This window comes from Endocarpon pusillum, assembly GCF_000464535.1.
Source record: "Endocarpon pusillum Z07020 unplaced genomic scaffold C711795, whole genome shotgun sequence".
Taxonomy (NCBI): Eukaryota; Fungi; Ascomycota; class Eurotiomycetes; order Verrucariales; family Verrucariaceae; genus Endocarpon; species Endocarpon pusillum.
In genome coordinates, this window is record NW_006913551.1 from 2,254 (window position 1) to 27,774 (window position 25,521).

At 48.8% G+C, this 25,521-nt stretch overlaps 8 protein-coding genes across 8 annotated transcripts; 2 read left to right on the forward strand and 6 right to left on the reverse strand.

Moving 5' to 3' along the window:
- Positions 1-2,388: 2,388 nt before the first annotated feature.
- Positions 2,389-3,609, reverse strand: EPUS_06945 (uncharacterized protein; the record flags this gene model as incomplete). The annotated part of the gene is made up of 1 exon (XM_007788057.1): positions 2,389-3,609. One exon carries the CDS (start codon positions 3,607-3,609, stop codon positions 2,389-2,391), a length of 1,221 nt encoding a protein of 406 aa, XP_007786247.1.
- A 487-nt stretch (positions 3,610-4,096) lies between these two features.
- Positions 4,097-6,007, forward strand: EPUS_06946 (ATP-dependent rRNA helicase spb4; the record flags this gene model as incomplete). The annotated part of the gene is made up of 1 exon (XM_007788058.1): positions 4,097-6,007. One exon carries the CDS (start codon positions 4,097-4,099, stop codon positions 6,005-6,007), a length of 1,911 nt encoding a protein of 636 aa, XP_007786248.1.
- A 34-nt stretch (positions 6,008-6,041) lies between these two features.
- EPUS_06947 (uncharacterized protein) lies at positions 6,042-7,015 on the reverse strand (the record flags this gene model as incomplete). Its single annotated transcript, XM_007788059.1, has 2 exons — positions 6,042-6,079; positions 6,124-7,015. 2 exons carry the CDS (start codon positions 7,013-7,015, stop codon positions 6,042-6,044), a joined length of 930 nt encoding a protein of 309 aa, XP_007786249.1.
- A 4,377-nt stretch (positions 7,016-11,392) lies between these two features.
- On the forward strand, positions 11,393-12,645 carry EPUS_06948 (uncharacterized protein; the record flags this gene model as incomplete). Its single annotated transcript, XM_007788060.1, has 2 exons — positions 11,393-11,641; positions 11,770-12,645. 2 exons carry the CDS (start codon positions 11,393-11,395, stop codon positions 12,643-12,645), a joined length of 1,125 nt encoding a protein of 374 aa, XP_007786250.1.
- A 3,203-nt stretch (positions 12,646-15,848) lies between these two features.
- EPUS_06949 (uncharacterized protein) lies at positions 15,849-16,409 on the reverse strand (the record flags this gene model as incomplete). Its single annotated transcript, XM_007788061.1, has 2 exons — positions 15,849-15,954; positions 16,042-16,409. The coding sequence occupies 2 exons, from the start codon at positions 16,407-16,409 to the stop codon at positions 15,849-15,851; spliced, it is 474 nt and encodes a 157-aa protein (XP_007786251.1).
- A 4,217-nt stretch (positions 16,410-20,626) lies between these two features.
- EPUS_06950 (uncharacterized protein) lies at positions 20,627-21,813 on the reverse strand (the record flags this gene model as incomplete). Its single annotated transcript, XM_007788062.1, has 2 exons — positions 20,627-21,541; positions 21,589-21,813. The coding sequence occupies 2 exons, from the start codon at positions 21,811-21,813 to the stop codon at positions 20,627-20,629; spliced, it is 1,140 nt and encodes a 379-aa protein (XP_007786252.1).
- A 454-nt stretch (positions 21,814-22,267) lies between these two features.
- EPUS_06951 (uncharacterized protein) lies at positions 22,268-22,714 on the reverse strand (the record flags this gene model as incomplete). The annotated part of the gene is made up of 1 exon (XM_007788063.1): positions 22,268-22,714. One exon carries the CDS (start codon positions 22,712-22,714, stop codon positions 22,268-22,270), a length of 447 nt encoding a protein of 148 aa, XP_007786253.1.
- A 947-nt stretch (positions 22,715-23,661) lies between these two features.
- On the reverse strand, positions 23,662-25,431 carry EPUS_06952 (uncharacterized protein; the record flags this gene model as incomplete). The annotated part of the gene is made up of 1 exon (XM_007788064.1): positions 23,662-25,431. One exon carries the CDS (start codon positions 25,429-25,431, stop codon positions 23,662-23,664), a length of 1,770 nt encoding a protein of 589 aa, XP_007786254.1.
- Positions 25,432-25,521: the final 90 nt, after the last annotated feature.

Sequence of the window (25,521 nt, forward strand, 5' to 3'; positions counted from 1 at the left end):
TAATATACTTCTAACTTATATATATGTTTTTTTTAGTCCTCTAATACTTTATAAGGATTTTATTAGCCTTATAAAGAGTGATTTAAGGCATATTTTACTTTTTTGTAATATTTTAAATTAATATTTCTTAGCTTATATAAATAACTTTAACCCTTAAAAGTATTCTATCATATTAAGAATAACGTTTATTATGTAATTATAATTTAATTTTAGCTAATAATTAAAAGACTATTATTTTAAAAAAAAGTGCGCCAGACGCTTGTATACGCCAGACGCTTATAAACCACGTTATAAAAAATAATTAATTTTTTTATGTTATAATTACATAAAATTATTACAAAGTTGTAAGATAGAAGAAAAGTGCGCGGGACGATTATATACGCGGGACAATTATAAACCACGTTATATATATATATAAAAAGTATATCTTAAGCTTAGAATAATATTATATAAAGTTATATAGCTATTACTTACTAATAAGCTTTATATAATATATCTTGTAAAAAAGGTTAGCTAAATCTTATACATTATTAATCTAGGGCAGGAATCCTTACAAATCCAGATTAAAGATATATTATATAAGGGTCTCTTCTTTAGTCAGGGTCAAATTATGTTAAGCTTTATGTGCTTTAGCATTCAGGGTACAGCCCTTTATTTAATTACAGAGGGTGATTTAAAGGACATTATACATCTTTGTAGCACATTAGATTAATATTTCCTGGTTTGTACAGATAGCCTGAATAACAAGGAGGATTCTGGCTTCTTGAGATTAGGACTTTATTATATTATTATGTTGTGATTATGTATGATAGTCAGAAGGTCGTAAAGTAGAAGAAAAGTAGGCGGGTTGCTTGTATAAGCGGGCTGCTTGTAAACCACATTATATAAAAATAATAATAAATTTTTTATTTTATATAGTTAAAACTATAATAGATAAAGCATTTCCTCTGCTATAGCACAGGAAATACACGTGACCAGCCACGCACTCGGATAGCAGCGCTAATGGCGTATCCATAATGGCACGCAGAACTCTTGCCGCCAAGCTACTATGCCGCCGATAGAGGCATCTGTACAGCACGTGGCTCCCTGAGCAGGAACCATGGAACAGCAGATTGATACGACCCCTTTAGGGAAGTACAATCTCCTCCAGAGGGAAGCTACCGCTTCTGGCCCTGCAGATACTCTGTCGGATCCTCTGCGCAGGTTAACTAGTAGTGCCCCTGACGCTTGATGGAGGAGTATATAGATCAGAGCGCTGGCCGCGCTGTAGATAGACTCCTCAGCTTACGTTTTAGCAATCTATGGACTATTAACTTGTTCTAGTTTCGAGCTATTGCAAAACTTAAAACTGAGTTCTTTTTTTATATTAATATAAGTTTTTTAATTAATTAATAATCTAAATAGTAAAGATACTATTCTAATTTAGATTCTTTTTTGAAATTATGCTTAGTGAAAAGTCTTAAGAATTTTGGCCCCTAGCTCTGGTCTCAAATATAGGCGTAAATTACTACAGTAAGAGGCATAATGTTTGTTAATATAGTGCCATTAATGACTAGTTCTGATACAAGTCTACAGATAGCTAATTGTGTCACGGAGTTGACATGGAGGCCTCCTGGGGCCTAGATGGAGTCGTGGTCCGACTCTCTCTAGGCATCTGGATAAGGATTAATATACTATTCCAACTGCATTCAAGTAACTTTGGTTACTTGGGCGTAACTCTTTTGTGAAGTTGGATCACTATCTCAAATTGGTTGTCGAAAAGCTTACGAGATTAAGCAGCCATACAAACAAGACCACCAAGTCTGATTAATCCATCTTTAGATTAGTGCTGCTTAGCCTCCCTTCTTTGATAATTGTTTTGGTCTAAAGATACTAGTGCGGGGGTGACAAACATTATGCCTCCGTAACAAAAGCAAGCGAAAGAGAGGGAATTACTGATTTTCTAGATAGCTAGCTGAAATCCTGCCTTGCCCGTGGTGGCATGGCTTTACATATCTTACAGTTGCGAAGAAGGGGGTGGCAAGGGTTTTGAAAAAGTAGCAGCTGCTTCGTGCCTGGCAGAGAAGGGCAGTGACTCTGCGATCTTGGCCAGCCCTTGCTCAAGGAACCACGACCTATGATACGACAGCGTTTGCGGAATTTCATGTATGCCTAAGCGGATCCGGGTAGCCCCACGCGGTTAATTGTCGTGAATTATCCCGTTGCGCTGTGCTTGACGGAGAGAAGTATGACAAGACATTTGTATTTATCCAGCAGGTATATATATCTTAGGAGTGGTAACCCAGGAATCTTGGTAGATAGACGATGTGGAGAGCCATAGACCACCAACGCCGCGCTCAAAACTAGCCTTGTTGAACTTCAGCCCATGTGCGAGAGAGCATGAGAATATCAAACGCCAAAAACCTTTAAGAAGCCCCATAAGCCCAAGCTGCTCAGGACAGGAATAGTGAGGTTGTCATCCCAACCAAGGATGTCAACAAATTCACTGAACGAAGCCACTAAGCCTGTCCACAAACTCATCAGGCCGAGTGCCGCAGCTCCCCCAATTGTGGCATCTGCCGGTTTCCAACCAAGATATTGTGTTAATTGATGCGGCAGACCGAGTTCTCCTGTAAACAGGAAAGCACCTGGTGGATCGTCTGGGAATGTGCCCGTCCTTGGTGCAAGCCAGCCCCAGAACAGAATCGCAGTCAACAGCCCTGTCAGGAACGCGGCCAGTGTGCCGGCAAGTGACTTGCCGCTTCTCAATCGAATCGTGTATCTCCCGTATAGTCTTCCAAACGTAGAAGCGGCTGTATCGCACCAGCTCAACAACAGGACTCCCATCACTCCAATGTCCTTTGGAAAGAACCTTAAAGCAATATATGCACCGAGAAGATACCATATCACGCCGTTCCAGCCATCGACTTCGGTTTCGCGCATCAGCGCGCCCAGACATTTTATATACACCCGATTAACACTCTGAAAGCGATGACGGAGATAATCAGTCGCAGCGCATGGAATCAATGCGCTGAGGAGCCAGGGTGTAATAGCAGAGGTCTGTAGACCATTTGTGTAGAACGCCAACGTCATGAAGCCAATGCTGACGTGGAGGGCTTTACGTGGTATTTCATGCTTATGAATGAGGTAACGATAATGCCGATGGAGAGGTATGAGGCCCAGTGGTGAGGGCGAGCGCGAGAATTCTCGCCATCGGTTTTGCAATGTTGAATATGAATATGGGGCAAGATGACCATTAGGCCCAGCTGGCGAAACAGGATGGCCATTTGTGATAGATTCCGATTTGACTGCAGCCTTCTTCCCGGTTTTGACTGGTGTGAGGCCGGACGTTCGGCGCTTTCTGCTATGAGCTGGGCCAATGGACGCCAGCCCTGGGGAACGGGATCGTGTCCGCGCTCGTTTGTCGAGCGAGGAATCCGAGCTTGAGCTAGAGCCATCGCCATCTTTCTCTTCGGTTATTGGCTCGGGGGATTTATGGTGCTGATGTTTTGCGGCTGATCTCGTTGTGGGTGCGAAGTAGGTGTCTCTGCCTGCTTCGGAAGCTTCGGATGGAGTGGGCGAAGGAGAGATGACCCTGGGTGTCGAGGGTATTGGGTACGAAAAGGACATGACGACTGACCGAGCGCAAAAGAGAGAAAAGGAGGAGTCGAGTGGTAAGGGAGGAATTGTGTGGTTAGGAAGAGCGATGATGAATTGGAGGAGTACGGAGGGTGGGTCGGCCTATGCCAGGATGCGTTCCTGTAGCGGCGACAGCCTAAACTGGACAGATGTCACATTCGAGACCATATCGTGTAGGTGAAGCGAGGAAGACTTCTGTTCAACCGGTAGGGTTTTTCTATGAGGGAAGGTGGATGAGAATATACTTGTGGTCACGAGGGTGAAACCCGGACATGACACGATTCCCAGAATTTCTTGCGATTTCTTATTACGTTGGAACCCTGGAGGTGACATAATCAAGGCTTCGGGCGCCGATTCACCGCCGGTCACGTGCAAGATCTGCCAAGAGAATGGCATCAGGTCAGATCTGAATCTGAATCTGAATCCGAGCTGGATTGAGTACATGAGAATCGCCAGACTCCTGACCAACCACCAGAAGATGGCACCAGACAGGGGAGACGCAAGACCGACGGCGACTTCGTCAAGAGCATGGAATGCACTCACTCCTTCTCTGTCGGACTGGATTCTCGACGCCACTACAAGCATGGGATTCACCAAGATGACCCCAGTACAAGCATCAGCTATCCCTCTTTTCATGACCCATAAGGATGTGGTAGTTGAAGCTGTCACGGGAAGTGGTAAAACACTGGCGTTCCTCATCCCAGTCGTCGAAAAACTCCTGCGACTGGAAGAACCCATCAAGAGACACCACGTTGGAGCAATCATCGTTTCTCCTACTCGCGAGCTGGCCAGTCAGATCTACAACGTCCTAATCTCGCTTCTCAGGTTTCACAGCCCTTCCGCTGCTCTTCTGGGACATTCAGAAGATTCGGAATCAGAGGATAGTGAGCCGAAAAGTCGGGCACAGAGCTCTTCTGCCCTGAAGGTAATCCCTCAGCTACTGCTTGGCGGCTCAACTACCTCAGCACAAGACCTGAGCTTGTTTCTTAAAAATTCACCAAATCTACTTATCTCCACACCTGGACGCCTGATTGAGATTCTGTCCTCTCCTTATGTTCACTGTCCGCAATCGTCATTCGAAGTATTAGTTCTTGACGAAGCAGACAGACTGCTAGATCTAGGCTTCAAGGACGATCTTCGAAAGATATTGACACGTCTACCCAAGCAACGGCGGACCGGACTTTTCAGTGCAAGCGTCAGCGAAGCCGTCGATCAAATAATTCGCGTTGGTCTTCGCAATCCGGTTAGAATTGCGGTCAAAGTCAAGGGTGCTAATGGAGCTTTGGACAAACGCACACCAGCCAGCCTACTAATGAGATATCTTATTACCAGCCCCAGTAATAAATTCTTAGCGCTGAAGAGTGTTCTTCTTCGCATGACTCCTTCTCCATCGAAAGTAATCGTCTATCTTTCTACATGTGCAGCTGTGGATTATTGGCAACACCTTCTCCCCTCCACAGTGCTACCAGATGGCATGGTACTGGTGCCATTACATGGAAAGCATCCTGCAAATGTCCGAGAGAAGAATTTTATCCGTTTCGCCAATGCGGCGTGTCCAGCTTTACTCCTTACCACCGATGTTGCTGCAAGGGGCCTTGACATTCCCCAGGTCGACCTGGTCGTTCAGATAGATCCGCCATTAGACCCTAAAGTATTCCTACATCGCTGTGGTCGTGCTGGGCGAGCTGGTCGGAAAGGACTGAGTGTGATATTCCTTCAACCTGGAAGGGAGGAAGACTATATCTCGTTTCTCGAGGTTCGCAAGACTCCTGTAGAGAAACTGACCCAACCTGATACCAGCATGCAGCCGGAAGAATCCGCACAAATGGCTTCCTCGTTGCGCAAGCTGGTCTTGAAGGATAGGGCACTTCATGACAAAGCCCAGAAGGCCTTCGTGAGTTGGGTACGCAGCTACAGCAAGCACCAAGCGTCCTCCATCTTTCAGGTGTCAGATCTTGATTGGGGGAATTTGGCACAGGGCTGGGGACTGCTCAAGCTACCTAAAATGCCTGAATTGAAAGGGTGGGATCGAAAGAACTACCAGGCTGTGGAGGTGGATTGGGACAACTACTCTTACAAAGACAAGAAACGAGAACAACACCGTAAAGAAGCATTGCTACAGGAAAGGTTAGGCGACCCACAACTCAAGGCAGCCGGAAAGCGCTTGAAGCGCAGTAGCAGTACTGCATGGTCACAGAATATGGAACACAAAGCCGACAGAGAAGCACGTCGAGCCAAGAGGCAAGCCCGCCGTGAGCAGGGGCGATTCGAGAAATTGAGTCAAGAAGAAAAGAGTCAGATTGCCGAAACCGAACAAATGATCGCCAAGGTCAAAAGGCAGACCGCAGCGAAAGCGTCTATGGATGATACCTTCGAAGGGTTCGACTGAATGGTGATATCAGTTCTTCAAAATATTCTCAAACTCACCCAGAGTATGGTCCACCAACTTTGGCCCTACTCCCTTCTCCCTCAGCTCTTTTATAACATTCGGTGCCTCCCTGGTACTCGAATCTGCCAGCACGAGGTACATTCCACTTCCCCTCGTCCCATCACTCCCCACGGCAATCCCCTCTCCACCACCCTGCACTGCCCTAAACCTTCCGTTTGTCGCCGCAAAGAGCACTCTCTCCCCCGACTCTTCAACAGTATACCCAAAAATCCTCATAACCGGCACAAGGGCCCGGAAGAACAACCTCATCCACCATCCAATGTGCTCCGGTTTATCCACAAGCCCCGTATCCGGCACGGTCCCGGGATGAAGATGCATGAGCACGATCTTAGGGTTCCGCTTCCTCATCTCCTCGAGGAAAAGCGTCGTCATGCTTACTGCAGCCCCGCCAGCCTTCATAAGCGAGTAGTGCCATTTTTCCTTGAGTGCGAAGTCGTCCGGCCAGAGCTGGCCCTCCATGCCCGCGGCCAGCACGGAGAGCACGCGTGGTGACGGCGCCGCGTTGAGGAGTGGGAGCAGGTGAACCAGGAAGAGCATCCGTGCGTAGTAGCTGATACAGGTCGCCTCGTCCAGGCCTTCGGCAGATTCAATCCGCGAAGCAAATGTTATGTAACCCGCAGACATGATCAACATGTCCAAATGGTCATCGCCATGCGATCGAATGCTCTCGCTGGCTTTATCGACATTCGACAATAGAGTCAGATCGCCTCCCTCGATGGGGATGTATGTTCCAGCGGGGTTGATATCCTCGAGCTGGCTGATGAGTGGAGTCAGAGAAGCGTGCGTGCGGCTCACGATATAGATCCTGGGGCTGATGGTGTGTCTTGCGAGGGCGAGGAGGGCCGCCTTGCCGATCCCGTTGGTGGCGCCAACGAAGACGGCGGTGGGCGATGCGCCGGTGGATTTTAGGGAGGTGTTGGAATTGAGGATGTCGGTATAGGGGACCATGCTGACTGTGGATCAGAATGGTTTCCAGAGGGTCAGTGAGGGTTGCCCTTTTCTGTGCTTCTCTGGGGGTTGTTGTGTCCGCAATGAAGATGATAGATTTGTGGTGGTTGGATGGATGCCTCCTTCATGTTTTATAGACAATATGAGAAAGACAGTTGCCTGATTTTACCAATTCGTCTCTCGTGTTGTATTGTATCTGCATTCAAGTCCGCTTTTCCGCCAAAAGAAATGGATTGGACGATCTGTCAGCATCAAGTTGCGCCTGGCTGACTTCAGGTTGACCATGCATAGTCCATCTGCTGCTGTGCCGCTGAGGCCGCGTGGGCCAAGAAATCCTCACCATCTATTCCTACAACTAATTTGTGAACGAGCTCCACGTTTCTGGCGGATTCTGTTACTGGTCAATCAACTCTTCGTGTACTGTGGGATCCTACACACCATTGCTGCCTGCTGCCTGCATACTTGCGCCTCGTCTTCCTCCTCCTTTGGACTATATCGAACGCGTTGGTTGGTCTGAGATTCCGGCCGAACGATGTTGAGATTATTGCCCGGAGATCTCGTACTAAAAGCCAAGGGCTACGTGTTGTACTTTTTGTTTGCTTCTATCGGGATGTGCAACTCAGGTTGCAAAGTTATGGAAAAGGTAGGAGACGTGGACTTTGACTCTCACAAGGTTTTTGGGGGCAGATGTGAGCGGTCGTGTGCGTTGGCAGTCTTGGAGAAACAATAACCATGTCAATAGTGGGGTGATAAACATTTGACGATACATACACCAAAGACTGCACCTGCTGCGGAATTCGAGCATATTTCGATCCGGGTACTTTATTATGGGACATGGCTGATAATTGATTCAGGAGTTTAGAGGTACTTCGGCTGCTTAGAAGACGGCGACACCTCCCTATTTGTTGCCTAGCTTGCCCCCAGGATTACTGGACCGGACAATTTGTATTTGTGCAGTCATGATTATGGGGCCGGAGGGCCAGCTTGGCCAGCCTTTGCCAGCCTTGCCAGCCTTGCCAGCGTGAGAGATAAAGAATATTCAGGTTCGCTGCAAGCAAGCCGCACCGCTTCCAGCAGTATGCCGCTGTGTGAGTGCTGCTGTCAGTGGGACTCGAAGCGACTGTTCGAGATCGCCACACACAGTGATCCGTCCTTGGTGAAATACTTCATGCATCAACCTTCCTGGAGTTCCCTCGCAAGATCTGCACAAGGCCAGTGCGACATGTGTCGGGTGATTCACGATGCGTTCAAGGAATACACTAATCTCCTTGATTGGAGAATGATACAGGCGCCAGCACGGTGTACCGATATCCGAATTCAGCTTGGTTCTGCGCAAGGCTTCTCAGGGACGGGGAAGATCATATATGATCGCATAAAGATCGAGATAGGAGACAGTTCATCCAGTCCTTATCCATCGGATGAACTTGGGCTGGAAATTAGAACACCTCGCCGTTAGTGATGCCTTCAGACATACTCTTTTTTTCTCATTTGGGTGCATAGACTGCTCGCCGTCCCTGGAGCAGGCCCTCGTTGGCAGATACATACTGGATTACAATCTTGGATCAAAGTCAAACTTCTCAATTGCGAAAAGCTGGTTCGACGATTGCCTTAAGACCCACAATTTTGAGGTTTGCCGCTAGAACTATGAAGCTGATTTACCTAGAACGCTTGTCGACGTCGGCTCTCCATTTGATGTCAGACAGATAGCTGGTTAGCGGCCAATTGTGGCCGCGGTCCTTTTGGTTCAACAGATGCTCATGAACCACGACTAATCACAGCTAGCGGCAAAAAGGGGCTTATTGTGCTCTCAGCCATTGCTGGGGAAATTCTTTCCCTCTGACGACTACTACGCAGAATATTGACCAGCATCTTAAAGGCATCCCTCTATCTACCCTACCACCAGCGTTCAGAGATGCTATTGTTGTGACAAGAGAGCTCGGGTGCCAGTATCTCTGGGTTGACTCACAGTGCATTCTTCAAGACTCAAAAGATGAATGGGAGATCAATGCCGCGGACGTGGGCAACGTCTATCAAAATGCTGTGCTGATTATTGCGGCAAGTGGTGCTGAGATTTGCAATGCAGGGATCTTCAGTGAACAGAACAAGGCATTGACATATAATGAAGTCCGATTGCCTTGGGCACCCTTCTCAGGTGAGTACGCAGTGTTATCGTGGTGTAAAAAACCAAGAGAACCTTGACACGTGTCTTGCCGATCTTCCTCTTGCAAAACGTGCATGGGATTTACAAGAAAAGAGCCTATCCCATCGCATGCTATATGACGGCACTCGTCAATTGTACTAGACTTGTCGATCACTTGATATCGCCGCCGATGGCGAAGACTCTTCTGCATCCCATACCTTAGGATGTGTAGGTTTCTGCTGGTCCCAGACACGGAAGCGAGCGGTTTACGAGCAATGGTACAGCATAGTGCGAGAGTATGCTCTCTTAGAAATCTTACTCGATCATCTGACAAGCTGCCTGCAATCGCTGGCCTAGCTTCTCAAATACAGTCTGGAACTGGGGCAAGCTAGGGCGCAAGCCTGTGGTGGGAGGACATACATTTGGGATTGTTGTGGCGCGTGGCGTCCACTTCTTTGAACCCTCTATCAATCTATCCTTCCAGAGCTCCTTCATGGTCTGGGGCTCGCTTTGATTCTTTGCTGGATTTCCCTGTCTCTAGTCAACGCTCTTCACCGCAGGAAGGTGCACTCCTGGTCGGATATTCTGTCACCCCAACAGGGCGAAATTTCCTAGGAGAAGTCCACTCAGGAGTGATAAGCATTAAAAGACACGCTCGAAGGGTCTGGAGTAGCCATAAGATCTTTTATAGTCCTGATCTACAAGAAAGGTACGGACACGCGGCTTTGGGCAACTGAGCAATCGGTAGAGCTTCGCAAGCTTTAGGCTCCTGAAGGCTTCGTGAGCTTTGACCCAATCACAGGACAATCTCTGGTGTCATTTTGTACTCGAGCGATACCGAGGATATGGGCAACAAGCACCCGGACATCGACTCCGGGAGGTCGTCGATTGCGCTGTCCCATATGCTAGGCAGGACCAAGCTCGGGGCACACGCTGCTATTCGTTACCACGCTTGATGAAATGGGAGATGAAGAGGAAGATCAAGAAATGAAGGATAACGTCGAACAAAGTATATACTGACAAGTCGCTGATGAGTCAAGACCCATGGCTGCCGACACTGAGCCAACCCTTAGAATTTCTCATCTTATTCGACGTGCAGGAGGGAGATGAATGTCGATATCTTCGCGTTGGTGTCATGAGTCTCAGACTAGGTTCTTAGATGATCAGAGATGGCTAGGAAAGGCTGGAATGTCAAAAACCTTCACGATCATGTGATGCTACCGGCACCATCTTAGCCGGACCACATACATATCACCAACAATGCTGGGAATGTTGTCATTGCTCAATTCGGCCATCCTCGTCATAGTCTACTATCCTCACGATCGCGGTTGTGACACAAGAATTCACGTCCTTTTTGGTTGTCTGTTTAACATTGGAATATGCTCCATCACTTATCAATACACTCTACTATGAAATCTTGCCGAGAAATTTGCCTGTCGCTGTGCATTCTAATACCAGACTGCCCAATCACACATGCTTGAACGGCTCTAACAAAAATCATTCCATATTTCCTTATGATAGCGTGATGATGCACCACCTGTGAAATTTTTAGTGGTGCTCCTAAAAGAAAGGTCATCAGATGCCAGTATGCTCACACACCAATCCTGACCTCTCCAAATTCCTTTTCCGCTTTGAGACCTGAGCACACGTGACTATCCCCTCCGTACCGGCTGGCTCAATTAGCATCTTTTGCAGATTTTAAGCTCAAATATCGTCCAACCAGTACTTAATATCTGTAGAGAATAAATAGATGGTTCTGTAATAGCTATGAAGCACTGATCACAGAAAGCCTCTATCTTGAAGCTGGAATCAAACGAGCTGCTTAGGCAGAAGTTGTGGCAACCTCAAAAAACGAAGATTGACGACGCTAATTGAGACATTCTACACCCCTGTACCGGTACGGAGGGATAACCTGAACGATGAATAAAACAGTCCTGGGCTGTGGCTGTGCAAAACTGTTCTGAGCCTGAGCAGCCCGGAGCATCAACTGAATTGGGCCACTCTCCCAGCTCGGAGAGCCCAGTTTCGTGCCCTTCAGGTTGTTGGGTTCCGATTTCCGGCCGCTGTCACTCGCGTACGCTTGCCCTCCAATCTGTCTCCGCCAAGATTGCCGCCTATGCTACTTTGTGGATCCTAGAAGCGTGGCTTAGTGTACACCCAGTCCAAGATCAATACTGATCCAGGAAGAGACAGAGGTAGAACGAACGTACATAGAACTAAATTGAACCATGACCACCATGCCAACTCACCCCGCCGTCGTCACCGTCGCTCCTCGTGCGGCTCTTGAGATTATGCAACTACCGACCATGGCGCCCGCAAACGCCGAAGTACGGGTGCGGGTGGAATGGACGGCTTCGACACCACTGGACTTGCATCAGGCGGATGGAGGTCTGTTGGTGCATCACCCCCAGGTCCTCGGCGACGGGGTAGCGGGGACTGTGGTGGAAGTTGGCGAGGGTGTTGAGAGGTTAGCCGTCGGTGATAAGGTGAGCCTAGTTGGGCCTCAGCTTTGTCGTGTTTGAAGCATTGAGTGGATAAACACTCCTGGACGCTTCCCACTGTACTCCTTTGCCTGCCTATCTGTTTTTCCCTAGTTCCTCCACCTTTTCGCCAGAGTTTGACGATTTCGAAATCGAGCAAGGTTTTTGGCTTCGTATGGCGTGCCCAGAAAGAAAAAGCCCATCAAGTCTACACGACGGCGCCAGAGAATCTCTTCGGCAAGATCCCCAAGGGCATCTCACCGGAAGCCGCCGTGACCCTCCCCAACAACTTTGTTACTGCATACCATACCATCGTCACCGACCTCCAACTCCCGCTTCCCTGGCCTCATCCAGACGATCATCAGCCAGAACACGCAAATACCCCTATCCTCATCTGGGGTGGCTCATCCTCCGTCGGCCAATACACCTTGCAAGTTCTCAAGTACTTCGGGTACGGCAATCTCCTGACCACGGCCTCGGAGAAGCACCATGATCTGCTCAAGTCCTTCGGCGCCACCCGCTGCTTCGACTACAGAAATTCGAATGTCCCGAAATTGATCCTAGACAGTATCCCGGACACCAAGGACGGAAAGGCGAAAGTGCCTTTCATCCTCGACTGCATCGGCTCAAAAGATGGTAGCGTAGCCCCCCTCGCCCAAATCGCTGAAAAAGGCACCAAAGTGGCCATCCTGCTTCCCATCATCATCCGCGATGCGACCGAGAACGGGCCGGCACCTGAATACACATTCGACGTGCAGGGCTCAGCGGACTGGGCGGACGGGGTTGAGGTGGTCGGGGTGAGGACACATTTCTACGCCGACAACAGCTTCCATGCCGAGCATCTGCAGCCGAGCATCATGCCGGCCATGCTGGGACAGGGGATCGTGAAGCCGAACAGGCACCGGATCATCGAGGGTGCGACGATGCTAGAGAGGGCGCAGAGGGCATTGGATGCATTGCGGAGGAAGGAGGTCAGTGGCGAGCGGTTGGTGTGGAGAGTGGCTGATTGAGCAGTGAAGAAATTATGGTGCAAGGCTGCATAGAGCTTGACTGCATGGAAAACTACTAACTTCAGCTTCTCATCTGCAGATATATCACAATACGTAGTTATTGTATCCCTACTTCGAGAACTGTAATAGGTGTTTTGAGGCTGGACACTATAGCTGACTGTTGAAGCTAAACGGCCAACTCAAATTTCCACCGCAGAAATTACATAGCTCATGTTTTCAAGCTTAGGACTGTGATAGTGTGGAATTTGGTATAGAAGTAGTTGGTAGTCAATAGCCGGATAGCTATTTGAATTTGTGACTTTTGGCCCGTAGATGGCGCAGTGGCCAAACCAACATCCATTGCTCTGTTTCAAGAATTCTGATACATGCCCAAGGAGGGTGAGCAGTCTGAGCAGCACTTGAATGGAGTCTGAGCACGAGGGTGAGCAGAGGGTGTTCCAGACTTGAGCTGTGGCGGTGTAGGGTGAGCGGCCGGTCAGGAAATGCATAGTTATGACCCAGCCAAAAGAGGGCATCAAACTTGGTCAAGTTTGTTGTGCTAATGCCGCGAGTGTAGTCCAAGGACTAATATGTCTCAGTATTTTGTCGAAATCTAGGACGGGTACTGGCATGGAAGAGACAATTAGATTTATCGTGCCACAGTGATTCTTTACAGGCCCAAGGTAAGCCGCTGTGTTGAAGCACTGTGATCGTGGTGTCGGATGTGCATCCATGCTTCCTATCTCAGACGGGTCTATCACTATCTGCACATTCAAACGCCTTTGACGCATCCAATCGCCTTGCACTTTCCTCGCTCCATACCCAAAGTGAGATCTGTCCAATCAGTCGCCCAAGCCGAGAAAATTCTATTGAGGGCCGCGGTTTGTGAAGAATTTACGTGAAGCGAAAGGTGAAAAGTCGGGTCTAAGATCTAGACCGCATCAATTTCTGGACTGAAGGAGACACACGGCTCCGTTTGGGGTCTCGGAGTTGGCCGTCTTGATTTCGATATTGCCCGTCACAATGTCTAAAGTATCTATAACACATTGACGCGCTCTTGATTAGTAGCTGGCCCTCATAAGAGACGGAGTATAGTATTCTCAAAAGCATTGAGAACAAGGGAAGTTCTGGTTGGAATACTTACATTACGACATCACTTCCATAGGGGAGCTGCTCATCAAATACGGCGTTGTTGAGGTCTGGAATACACGTTCCATCAGGCTGGATGTTGCCGACATGGGTGATCTGGTCAATGGGTGGCTTGCTGTGAGTTTCTATTATGCGTAGCAAATGGCTTTTAGTCAACCACCTCACTCTGAAAACAAAAGCAAATGGAACAAACAAAAGCCGGCAGAGAGTTACTCACGTCTTATATGCTCAAGGAGTCGCTTTCTGGCCGCTGTGGCATCTTTTGGCTTAGCATCGCGGTTGAGTTGCTCCCATTTTCCACATCTCGCAATTTCGTCCTTGGGAGGTGGGGAGACCTCCTGCGTTGGTAAAACAGTGCACCACTTATAGTGTATTAGTCGACACATGGGTGTAGCGATGTTGAGTTTGGGATTACCAGAGTGCAAAGGTTAATAAAAGCAAGGCAAGCGGGTTATTAAAGGGATAAAGATATTGAACATTGGGAAACGAACGTGGTCGGATCTGAAACATACTGTGCCTTATCAAAATCAGCTCTTTAATCTTTTTACTCCGATCGAATGGACAGCCGTGTGGATCTAGAAACAAGGCCTGACGCTGGGAGATATAGTAGCAAATGCATGGACAATCGACAGATTCGAAGCTGAAGGAGACACCAATTTGCTCATCGCCATCTGCGGGCCGAGAGGCATCTAAGCTGTAGAGCATGAACCACTAATTTGGACCGTTTCGCTCTGTGTTGGGGTGCATGATGTGGCAGCTGTAGGGAGATGAGGACTGGAGCGAAATATGGGTCGGACCTCCGCATAAACGGGAGATGTTTCATTCAATCTGGGTACGTGTTTCACAGGCCAAGTGACGATCAGGGGTGCGACGAACCATACTCATCCACTGCTCCTGTCACTGTATGTATGCGCACCTGTGATGCAGACTGTGACTACGATACCCGGAAACTTTGACACGTTCGATCGAACGTGCACATGTCCGATTCTGAGACCCAGCCTTGCTGTCCACACAGATAGGCAATGTTCTGTTACAAACGAAGCCGCAGTGAGACTCTCGAAATGTACAAGGGAGTCGCCTATCCCTCGTCAGGACTTGAAGAAACATTCTCTCCTTCCATTGAGATTTGCATGAAACATTATTGAACATAGAAGGTAAAGTGGAGGCCACGAAGCGTTGAAGAAGCTGGGCAGGCATAAGACACGATCAGTAATATGAATCCCAGTGTAGAGCTTTATTTGGCAGAAGGGGCGGAGTTGAAACGAAGGTATAAGGCTCTTCATTGTTAGATCGAGCAAGAAGCAGAAGCAGAAGCAGAATACTAAGACGAGAACCACAAGCTTGGCGTGATGCTTGGCACGATGCTTAACGATCATTGCTAGTACTAGTACTACTAACTAGTAGTAGTAGTAGTAGTAGTAGTAGTAGTAGTAGTAGTAGTAGTAGTAGTATTAGTAGTAGTAGTGGGGACCTCCTGTGCCAAGCTCATAGTTGGTATCTTTGTGGTTGCAAAACAATGGAGACTCCGGAACACATTCTTCAGCTTTAGCAAGTGCAGAAGAGGTAGCATGTGCTCTGGAGACCCTGCAACACAGCGGCCTCTAGGACCTATTATCACCTTGTCCCATTCTACTCGGTTACTTTGAATAGCTTCAACAAGTCCCTGAAGGCCGTCCTACTCTTCGATACGGAAACCCTAGTACGCTTACCAGGGGAAGGGCTCTGAAAATGACGCGGTAAGATCATATCATGATTAGGCTGAAACTAAACACACATTGATGGTAATTTAGACCTAGTTTTCAGAGGGTCGTCTCCTGCTAGGTATTGTGAAAAGATATCCAAGCTGATTGAAGCAAACCAAGCAGTCTCTCAAGGGCCACTAGGGGCAAATAGCAGAAACACTACAGCCAGACTAGCAAGATGCTTAACAAGCCGTATTCACCACATCCCCGACGATCGTTGCACCCCCAGGCTTGACAAAGAGCAATGAAACCGCAATCCAACTGTTGGACCAGCACATCGACGCCAGTGCTCAAGGCTCTCTTCGAGCCGCGTGAATGACCGAGCGAAGCCCATTAGATATCTGGGGCATATTTCCAGCACCACTGGACACTGTTGGTCAAAGTCTTCCAGTGGCAGTCTCGGCCACATTCCCTCCGCATCCTCAGGCATTCTTCCCACCTGTGTCACAGACGAAGAGGTTAGCGAACTGAAAGCTTGTTCTGCGACGGAAAGCTGCCAGATGGGACAGAATGTGTGTGGACTTACTCTCCAGGTTTTGGCCAGTAGTGTGTGCAGCTCTTCTTATGAGGCACAGGGCAGCAGTTGTGATGGCTGGGTGCATGGGTGTAGCAGCTGCTACGGAAGATGGCATTAAATGTCTTGCAGTTGGAGCGCCACTTCATCAATGCGATAATGGCTTTGCCCCTGCAGGTATTGGGATCAATCTTGGTGCTGCTGTCGGGGTTCTTGTCCTCGTAGAAGTTGACATTGACTGACCCATCCAGGGCGGACACATCCCAGGCCTCGGCAGACAGAGGAGCAGTCTCGTTGTATGCTGCTGGAATTGGAGGTAGTGCAACAGCCATGGACAAGAAGAATGGGAGAAGGACGACGAGTGATTTCATTGCGACCATGTTGACTTTTGCTCTGAATCTGTTGTTCTGTTGGCACTTTGTCTTTGTTGTGTTGTTATAACTGTTGTCCTGAAAAAGGATGAGAGCAGAGAAGATCGATGTCGGAAGATGAAGAAGAAGCTGATAATTTGAGATTACGGTGGAATGAGGACATATTTATGTCTATTCCATAAGCAGCTTGACGTCCTACTCCTCACTCTCAGCCATTTTCCAAGTGGGGCTTCACACGACGAGCGAGACATACTCTACAAAGATTATGATGGTGAGACCTCCACTTCTCATACGACCGATCCAGTAATTGGGTAACCCTTCATCAATTAGGCCATATCTCGAGCCAAGACGTGGAGCTCCACCTCTCGCACACGACAGTCGATGGACACAGATCATGACGCAAGAGTTGCGTGATACAAGATAAAGTGGGTTAAAAGCCTTACTAAAAGTCGGAAGCATCAGGGCTCCACTACAGGGCTCTTCTCCATACGAGAAAGACATCGCTTTCCTCCAAGACAACACCATATTTCATAGTCCTACTGGTATCCAGACCACCATCTGGCTGTCCTGCGAAGGGAACCACCAAGACTTTCTCAGTCCTAACATCGGTGCCAAATCGCCAGAGATCGCCATGTGGAGAACTCCAAGCTGTGCAAAACCGGGTGGGATTTTGGCAGAAGCATTCTCAATATAGTGGAGACACGAAGGCACCATGCGCTTTTTCCCGCAAATTCTTCGGGAACTACAACAAAACAAGCTTTCTTCGACAGTCATCATGTCCCACAATCGATGTCGATCGATTCCCACAGACAGCTCTAATAGAGCTAACAGGCAGCACGCCTCAACAGAAGATCCATTTTGTATACCCAATACAGGCAGCCTCACCGTGGCCGAAGCTAGAGTGGGCTGATGCTTTCCGCGCAGTCCATGACTGCTTCAATCACCGCAATATAAGATTTCTGCGAACCAGTACGAGACTTCTAAGTGGATTCTCGAAACAGAGTGGAGCTTAGCTGACCAGCTGTCTCCTCGGACGAAGGCCCGCCCTATTCCGCATATGGAAGACGTGGCTCTTCCTTGGCTTGAGTTGCCGTTGGAATGTGACATGCATGGGCTGAAGCTCCCTCAATCAGTTGCAGTGGCGAACTTCGGGCTATCATTGGCACAGATGCTTCACAAACCGTAAAGGAAGCTTCTGTTTGACAGCCACAAGACATGTTTAAGCTGAAACGATGGCCATAAACACCCCCATTTTGTTGCGCGACGGCTGCTTCCACCGGGACATGTGGGCTCAGAGCTAAAAGAAGAGAAACCTTCAGCCTAAAGCTAGAGGAGGAACCACTTTACTTGAAATACTTTCGATTTTCTCACCACAAGGTCAAGTAACTTGGCAATCTCCACAGATTCGTGGTTGTTCCATTATGGCAGCGTTCAAATTGAGTAGCTGTAGCCGCCTCGTCGAAGAAGTACATTTTGCCTTCTACCTCGAAAGACTACTCCGTACACTCCACCCTGTTTAGCTACGGCCAATGATAAACGTGTTCATCCTTCTCAAGCCGTCACACGGTGGAGACCAACCAACGTCATACATCAACATCGACCACACTAGCAATGGCGCACATATAACATGACTAACTGAATTGTGCAACACACCCCCTTCGTCAACAGTTTTACAGAGTAAGGCCGATGTCTTCATGTCCACCAAAATTTCCAAGCCACCAGTTTCAGCTGGTCGTCATTCTACAAATATCTATCGAAACTATCATAGAGATGGGTCGGATGACCAGAATCAAGCAATATGTGTTTACATCATGTTTGTTTGAGCTATTCTACTCAATTCTATCTCCCAACAGTGCCAGCAACATTCAAGCATGCTCTGACTGAGACCTCAAACGCCAAGCATTCATGTTGCAAAGGGGGGTGTGTTGCACAACTTGAAGCCAGTCAGCCGTGTTAGCCCCAACGCTTCTGAAATTAGCTATCCGGCGGCTGGCTTGGGATAACGAGCTGTCCGTAGACGCTACACTAGCACCGAACTTTCGAGCCCCCCACTGCTAGACCTGCAACCTAACTTAGAATCCAGATGCTAACTAACTACTTTCTTCATAAGCCTTTCTCATCTTGCTCCGGAAATTGTCCTCATCAAGCTTGTCTTCACAGTTCCGACATCCACCGGCCTCACGTCATCGCTTCCCCTACTGCCAAATGTCTCAAGTTCGCAGCGGCGCGGCGCGGAGTGGGAGCGGCGTACAGATCGGCTAAAAGCTAAGCAGTCCGAGGGAACTTTTCTGTTGAGAGGGGCAGGGGCTGCAGAAAAAGGATGCGAACATAAGGGAGCAAATGGCGAATGGGGTAGCTCACTTGGAGCAGGAAGAGAAGGTGGCAAAGGAACTGGGGAAGAAATAGGAGGAGAAGATGGCGAAGGAGCAGGTACAAGCGGTTGAATGACACCTTCATGGCCCCTCTATCGACGACGCCAGTAATACTATAACCGTCAAGAGCTGGCTGTAAGAGAGCGTGTACAATGAAGAATTAGAGGCCCAATTGGTGTCAAAGCGGGCGGAGGCGCTGGCAGGGCCAGAGGCAGAGGAGCAATGGCACAAGATCTCTGTATTCATTTCCCATTTGCGAGGCGATAATGAGGTTCTAGTAGATGATTTTCGTTGATGGAATCTGATAGGTAAATTTAATAGTACGAAATTTGTGCTGCCAGAAACCTACCAAGTCCTAATAGCCAGATGCACCGCTCCCCAACCCATCACAGTAACTCAGGCTTCAAAATACGGCAAATAGATCACTGAGCCAGTCAAGGCTTTCTGTCTCCAGTCTATTCTTCCACTCCTCTGCTTCACCGAAAGCGCCAGCCACGCAAGCATTTTCCTACCCTGACACCAGACGAGCACATCGTCTCCGTCAGAACATTCCTTAACCCGAACCAGCTGTTCCCAATTAACATCGCAGTATTGTATCTTTTCTGGCTGTCCACCATCGGAGCCTCTGCTCCCCTCCTCCCACTCGGAGTCAAAATACTGACGTCCTGGTCGTCGTCCATTTGCACATCCCGAAGCGATGAGAGACCGACGACTTCCTGTCGTTTCATTGGCGTCGTGAACGGGGACCCGTCGAAGCGGTTATGATAAACAGGAAAACCGCGGCTCTGACCTGAACTGCTCCTACCCTATCCCTCGCGGCCGCTCGCTGCCATGCCTCGCTAGACCCGAGGTGTGTGGGTTTCTCGTCTTTTCAGCGCCTCGTCTCTTTTTTTCGAACTTTTCTTTCCGCGCCTGATCTTCTTCGAATTTGCGCTTGACTGGCCATTCATTTAGGCTATACTCGTTTAGAGGTGTGGACATGATTGCTCGTCACTTTGATGAATGTATGTGTGAGTTTAAGGCGGTGATATTTGAACAGAAGTATGTGGGAAGTAGTATCTTTTTCATTCATGATCAGGGTCTGTTTAGGTTTTTGACTAAATTATACTTATCATGACACATTTGGGAAAATAGACGTATGCTTGGATCAACCGGGCGAGTGTTTGAGTCGGGCTCTCTACGCAATTCTTTTAAAACCAACCTGTCCCGTCCGGGTTGACTGCCTTTGGTACTTAGCTCGACTCGGCCGGTGTCGCAACCAAGCTGCAGCCTCATCCTCGATGGTTGTTGGATCCGGTAGTCGTCTCTTCGGTCAAGATCAGATGTAGAAGGTCTTAGATGCTTACCAACTTGTGGTTCGAACTGGGTGATGATGGGGCTCCCCGACTGTGTTTGGGTGAAAAATAGTTAACCAGCGCAAGGTCATTTCTGATCATCACGTGTGGAACCAACAGCTCATAGCTCATGAACCCAGAGGAGCGCGGCCACAACTGGCTGCTATTGAATCGACACCGTTGTTGCTTAATTGGGTAGAGGAAAGGAGTGAAATTACGTACAACCCGCTCAAAATGACTGTGGAATCACGCGTCCGTACTGACCAATCAAATGCAGTAGATCAAGCGTATAATGACCGAAATTAGGTTGCTATCAACTCCGAGTCACTTGCTCAGTCTCTGTTCAGCACTGCTTAGACGCACTCGGTCTCGGCTGAGTAACGGCTCAGGTTAAAGCAACACCCGCTCACAACCGTGGCCGTAACTGGAATTGGGGGGAGGAATCTTATGGCCGACTATGGGGGTAATATATTCCTCTCGATGCAGTACACGATATCTGTGACCATTTCAACCAAACTCACTAACTAGACATGGTCTTCCTGTTGTCAAACCACCGTACAATCTCTTTGAGTACATGAACCAGGCTTTTCCATCCTGCAGATACAGCTTTCCCAACAGTGATGAATGGACTTACAATGTACCCGCCGACGTGCGCGATGTAGTGTCCAAGCCTAACGAGCTCGGCTTCTGTGGTTGTTACGAGAGACGTGAAGACGCGGAAGACCCACATAATGCCAAGGAAAAGGCTGTAGCCAAGGGTGGCCAGGAGGACGACACATGCGCAGATGCAAAGAAGTGTCAGTAGAGCGCTAAGGATCGGCTCGTAATGTGTCTTCTTAGGTCTTCGATGAACATAGTAGTAGTCGTTTGCTACGCGACCCTGGTGCGTCTGATGTTGACCTGGCCATGCTGGAGGGAACTGAGCTTGGGAATTCTGCAATGTGTTTGTAACCGGAACTGGTAGCAGCGGTTCGTGCTCGTCGGCAGGCACTCTGTACCGCCCAGTGTTATCTTCAACATTGTATTCAGTGGCAGCTGCATATAAAAGGTTGTGAGTATGCTGCTTTGAAGATGGCCAAGGGGTGGTTGGAGGGGTTTTAGGCGTTGCGTATATCACAGGGTCGCGTGATTCTGTTCTGGGTGAAGGAGCGAGGCCACAAGCTGTTTTCACTGTCTCCAACGACTCCGGTGTCAAATGGTGACTGGATATTCCCTCCTCTAGATCGTCGTACCTCTTTAGCAGGGCTAACGAAATTCGGTAAGTGCGCCGCGTATTGATGTACGAAAGTTTTCTCAGCTGTTTGTTGTTCTCCAAGGAGAGCGGCTCAGTGGTATAAGATGGATGGCTCGGAGTTGGTTGAACGGGTAGGTAAAAATGCCAGTATTTTCGATCGATCCTCGACATTGTGATGTTCCTATCGCCACATGAGGTCATCTGTCAAAGGAGTAAGTCTTAGCACCGGGCAATTTGAAGCTTCGTACTGTGCATATTTTGACAACTTCAGGATCTTTCTTCAAAAGATCTACGACAACGACCGGGTGATTCAAAGCTTGTCTTTCTAGTCCTGCGGCTTCCAGGAGAATCATTTCATCCTCATCAAGTCTCTTGCGAAGCCAAAGTATGGATCCAGACCGTATGTTCTTCTTTTGCGGCGGGGTCTGCGGTTGCGAGTCATGTGCGCTGTGCGCCAGATTATTAGATACCATGAGGGCCTCGTGGTCGTGTGTGGAAAGATTGATCAGTGGTCGCAGAAATGCATGGCAGCTATCGTCTCAACTCACAGATCAAGGGAGCTTGCAAGGTATGGAGATGTTCTTGTATCTGGACCGGGCGAGGCTGTAATATAATCTTATGAGATTGGTGCCTGAGTTTGTGTTTGCTGCTGGGACACACGGCGACAGGGCCTGGGTATAGAGTGGCAGTGCACAAAGAAGGCAAAGGGTTAGACCCGGCTATGGCCTTTATGTTCAACCAGTCAGAACCCGTCCCATGGCGCCTTCGATTATGCAAAAACAAAGCACCGGCAGACCTTGCATGAAACGTTCTTGTGTCCCACTGTCTGACTCAGACAATTTGTTGGAAGAGCGGCTGACCTCATCGTCTGTAATGCAAGGTTCGACTTTCTGCTGAGTAACACTCTGGGCATTGAACTGAAGATAATCAAACCAGGCCTTGCGCGACCCTTTCGAACGAGACCACGATCGCATATCCGATAGCGCAAATCCAGAATGCTGCGAAAACAATACCACAGAGCATAGCCACGCAATAAAAAAGAAAGCTGCGAAAACGATCGGAGTGACTCTGGGACGGTACTGGCGCATCTTCGTCCTGCTCGAGAATCGAGTATCTGGCACTTGCAAGACTTGGGCTGATCGATTGAGCATATTGGGCAAGTGCTCTGTCGATTAGAGATCCCCGTTCCACATCGTAGAAGTTATACTCTGGTGGGTCATCTGCTGGCTGATCGACATGATAGAGGAAACAAGGTGGTAATTGCCGATCACTATATGGATAAGGCGGTGGAGAGCAGTCTGGCTCGTCCCGGTACACCAGAGACTGTGCTGAGCCGCGCATTGTGGCGGGGGCCGAGGTGGCCGTGTGGGCCATTGTGCAATCCGTTGTAAGCTCCGAGTCGTTCTCTAAAGTCAATTTTGGAGTAAGAATCACAATAAACAGTGTTTTCGGGGGGGAAAGCGACAGCAACAATGGCAGGTAGGTGAAAGTATAGAAATAACTGAACTACTGGTAGGTGTTTGGGATGCCTTAGATAGGGCGTGGTAGGAGGAATATATCGAAGTATCAAAAGCGCCTTCAGAAACGTGGAGTGCTTCTGAGTGGCCGCATGCAGGCAAGGAAGGCGGAGCTCGTTGGTTTCGAGCTGCTGCAGCTGCCCCCAATGCTGAGCCTTGGGGGCGGGGGATGTGATCCGTCCACACACGGACGGACTTGTCCATCATTCTTTTGGTATCATGCAATAGGTATCTTCGAGGACTGAGATAGTACTGTAAGGGAGTTACCAGCCATGGTTGTGCCAAGATTAAGCCAGCGAGTATCTGTACAACTTGAAGCACAGGATCGTCATGAGACTGAGTTGGAACTGCAATGGGTTCGGGCAGTTGACTCAGCCTCCCACTTGGAGTTGAGGTTTCAGGGGAAGCACAGGCCACGTGGTAAGCCATCCTACCCCAAGGAGAATACATCAATTGTTTAGAGGCTACTGTGCGGCTAGGACATGGTTACCTGTTATTTAGCTGCCGTGGAATATGGAGGAGCAGTTATATTTATCACAGCTTGCAGGAAGACCTTACGTAGTACGTAGTACTTCCAGAACTTACTACGCACTACCTAGTCCGTACCTAGTCCGTACTGATATGGCTCTATTACCAAATTGCTTGCATGCAGTCGCTTCAACAAGTCTCAACAGAGGTCGAGAAGCTTTCTCATGATGAACCCTTTGGGTGTCGAATACCCAGCCCGTCAACTTGTTGAAGGCTACCTATATGGTGCCGACAGTGTTGATACCCATCCCTGGCATCTCTACTTGGCTTCGTCACTCAATCAGCCTTCTTCATGCTCTTGGCCAAATTCCAGAAGCTTTCCATCTTTGCCCTGCCCAGAATGTCCTTGGCTTGTGCATCTGATTCGCATACCCTAGCCCCGAGCCACTTTCGGAAACCTTGTTGCTTCTCTTCTCCCTCGAAGACCAATTGACACGAATTCAAGCTCAGGTCTTTTAATTCACCTTTCTCGTCCTCCGCCTCTAGCCATTTCGCGAGCGCCTCTTTGTTGCCCTCTCGTACACTGCTGGGGCCGGCATTTTCAGTCCAATCAATCCGGTGCATCATTAGCTTCTTGTAGGATCTGATAGAATGTGCCCCTCCTTCTACAACAACCAAATTCATCTTCGGATGCATGATGCATACGCCAGTCAAAGCATTTTGCTCGGCGTTGACCGCAATCTTGTAGCGATGGCGACCATTTGCGAGACTGTCAATCCGATAGACGTTGGTGAAGATCCCCTTAGCCGCATCCTCCTGCTGCTTGGTAGCTAGCTTCTCGTGCCGTTGCTCGTCAGTCAGTTTGCGTTCTTCATTAGTCATGTCATGCTTGGCCTTTCTTTCTGCAATCTCGCGATTGACACGAGCTTCCACAGCTGTTGGATCCTTTACAGCTTCTTCACCCAAGACCAGCATCATATTGCTCCTTTTGACTTTTGGCGGAGGAGCGGGCTCCAAACCAAGCCGAATCTTGGCCTGCTGCTCTTTCAGATCGGCCATACGCCGCTGGCGCCGAAGCTTCGCCTGCTCTTTCGAAGTGAGGAACATGGGTTTTGGAGCAGGCACGATCTTCTCTTGTGGTGGCTCGAGCAGTACAGGATGCTGGATATAGATGGTAATGATAGAATCGTCTGTATCAATCTTGATGTTTGCTGGATCTGCCATGGCATCGTAAGAGTCGCCACTCACAAGCCCCTCGTCCCACCACTCCAAAGCAGGCGGTGCCGAAACTATAAATGCTTTTTCCGCATCAAGCTCTTCTTCGATACCAGCTTTGCGGGCTCGCTCCGCTATCCCTTTCTTCATTGCCTCAAGCTGGGCTTGTCGCTTAAGTGCTAGAGCTTGTTGGATGTATTTCCCCTTTTGATTGAAGACCAACTGTCGTGAATGTCGCCCTTTTGGAATGGCATTTTTGGAACTTAGGCTGGCGTCATAGTAGGGGTTGGATTTGATCTCCTCTAGAGAAGGAGCCGAAAGGTCAAGTCGGGCTTTCTTGGCCGCTGGTGCTGGCGATCCCGTCCGTTGACTGCCGACTGTGGTAGCAAGCTTCTGTGGAAGACTTTGTCCTTTGCCTGATCTCGGGCCTTGCGACGAAGACTCTCCCATTAATGCTGGATGTAGACCAACGTCTAAACCACCTCGAGCTCGCACCATTCCATCATCAAAGGCTGTTGGAGTGTAACTTTGCGTTGCGGTGCCAGGGTTTTGCTGTGCCATGGCGCTTGCTCTACCCGTTGCGGCCGCGACCCTGGCCCTCATCTGAGCCAGTCTATCTTGTGCACTCCCAGCGGCTGGAGTCGTAGCACTTGTCCCGGGGGCCACTGAGGCAGATGCCCCACCTCTTGCCCCCTGAAGTCTGGCTTTTGCAGCCTCTGCCTTTGCCCTTGCTTCGGCGAGGATCCTGCTGACATCTGGTCGTGATGAGGCTGAAGCGCCATTGGTGACTGGGTGCGGTGAGCCATCGTTGGAGCGCAATTTCTTTTGGGAGTTGAGGTCTCCGTCTTCGGGATGGGGTCTTTTTAGCAAGCTGTTCGTAGTGTCTGCCATGATAGCGAGAGTGAGACAAAACACTCACCAGTGCTACACTCTTCCAAACCCAACTAATGTAACTGTTGTGATGAGAATGATGAAGATGAT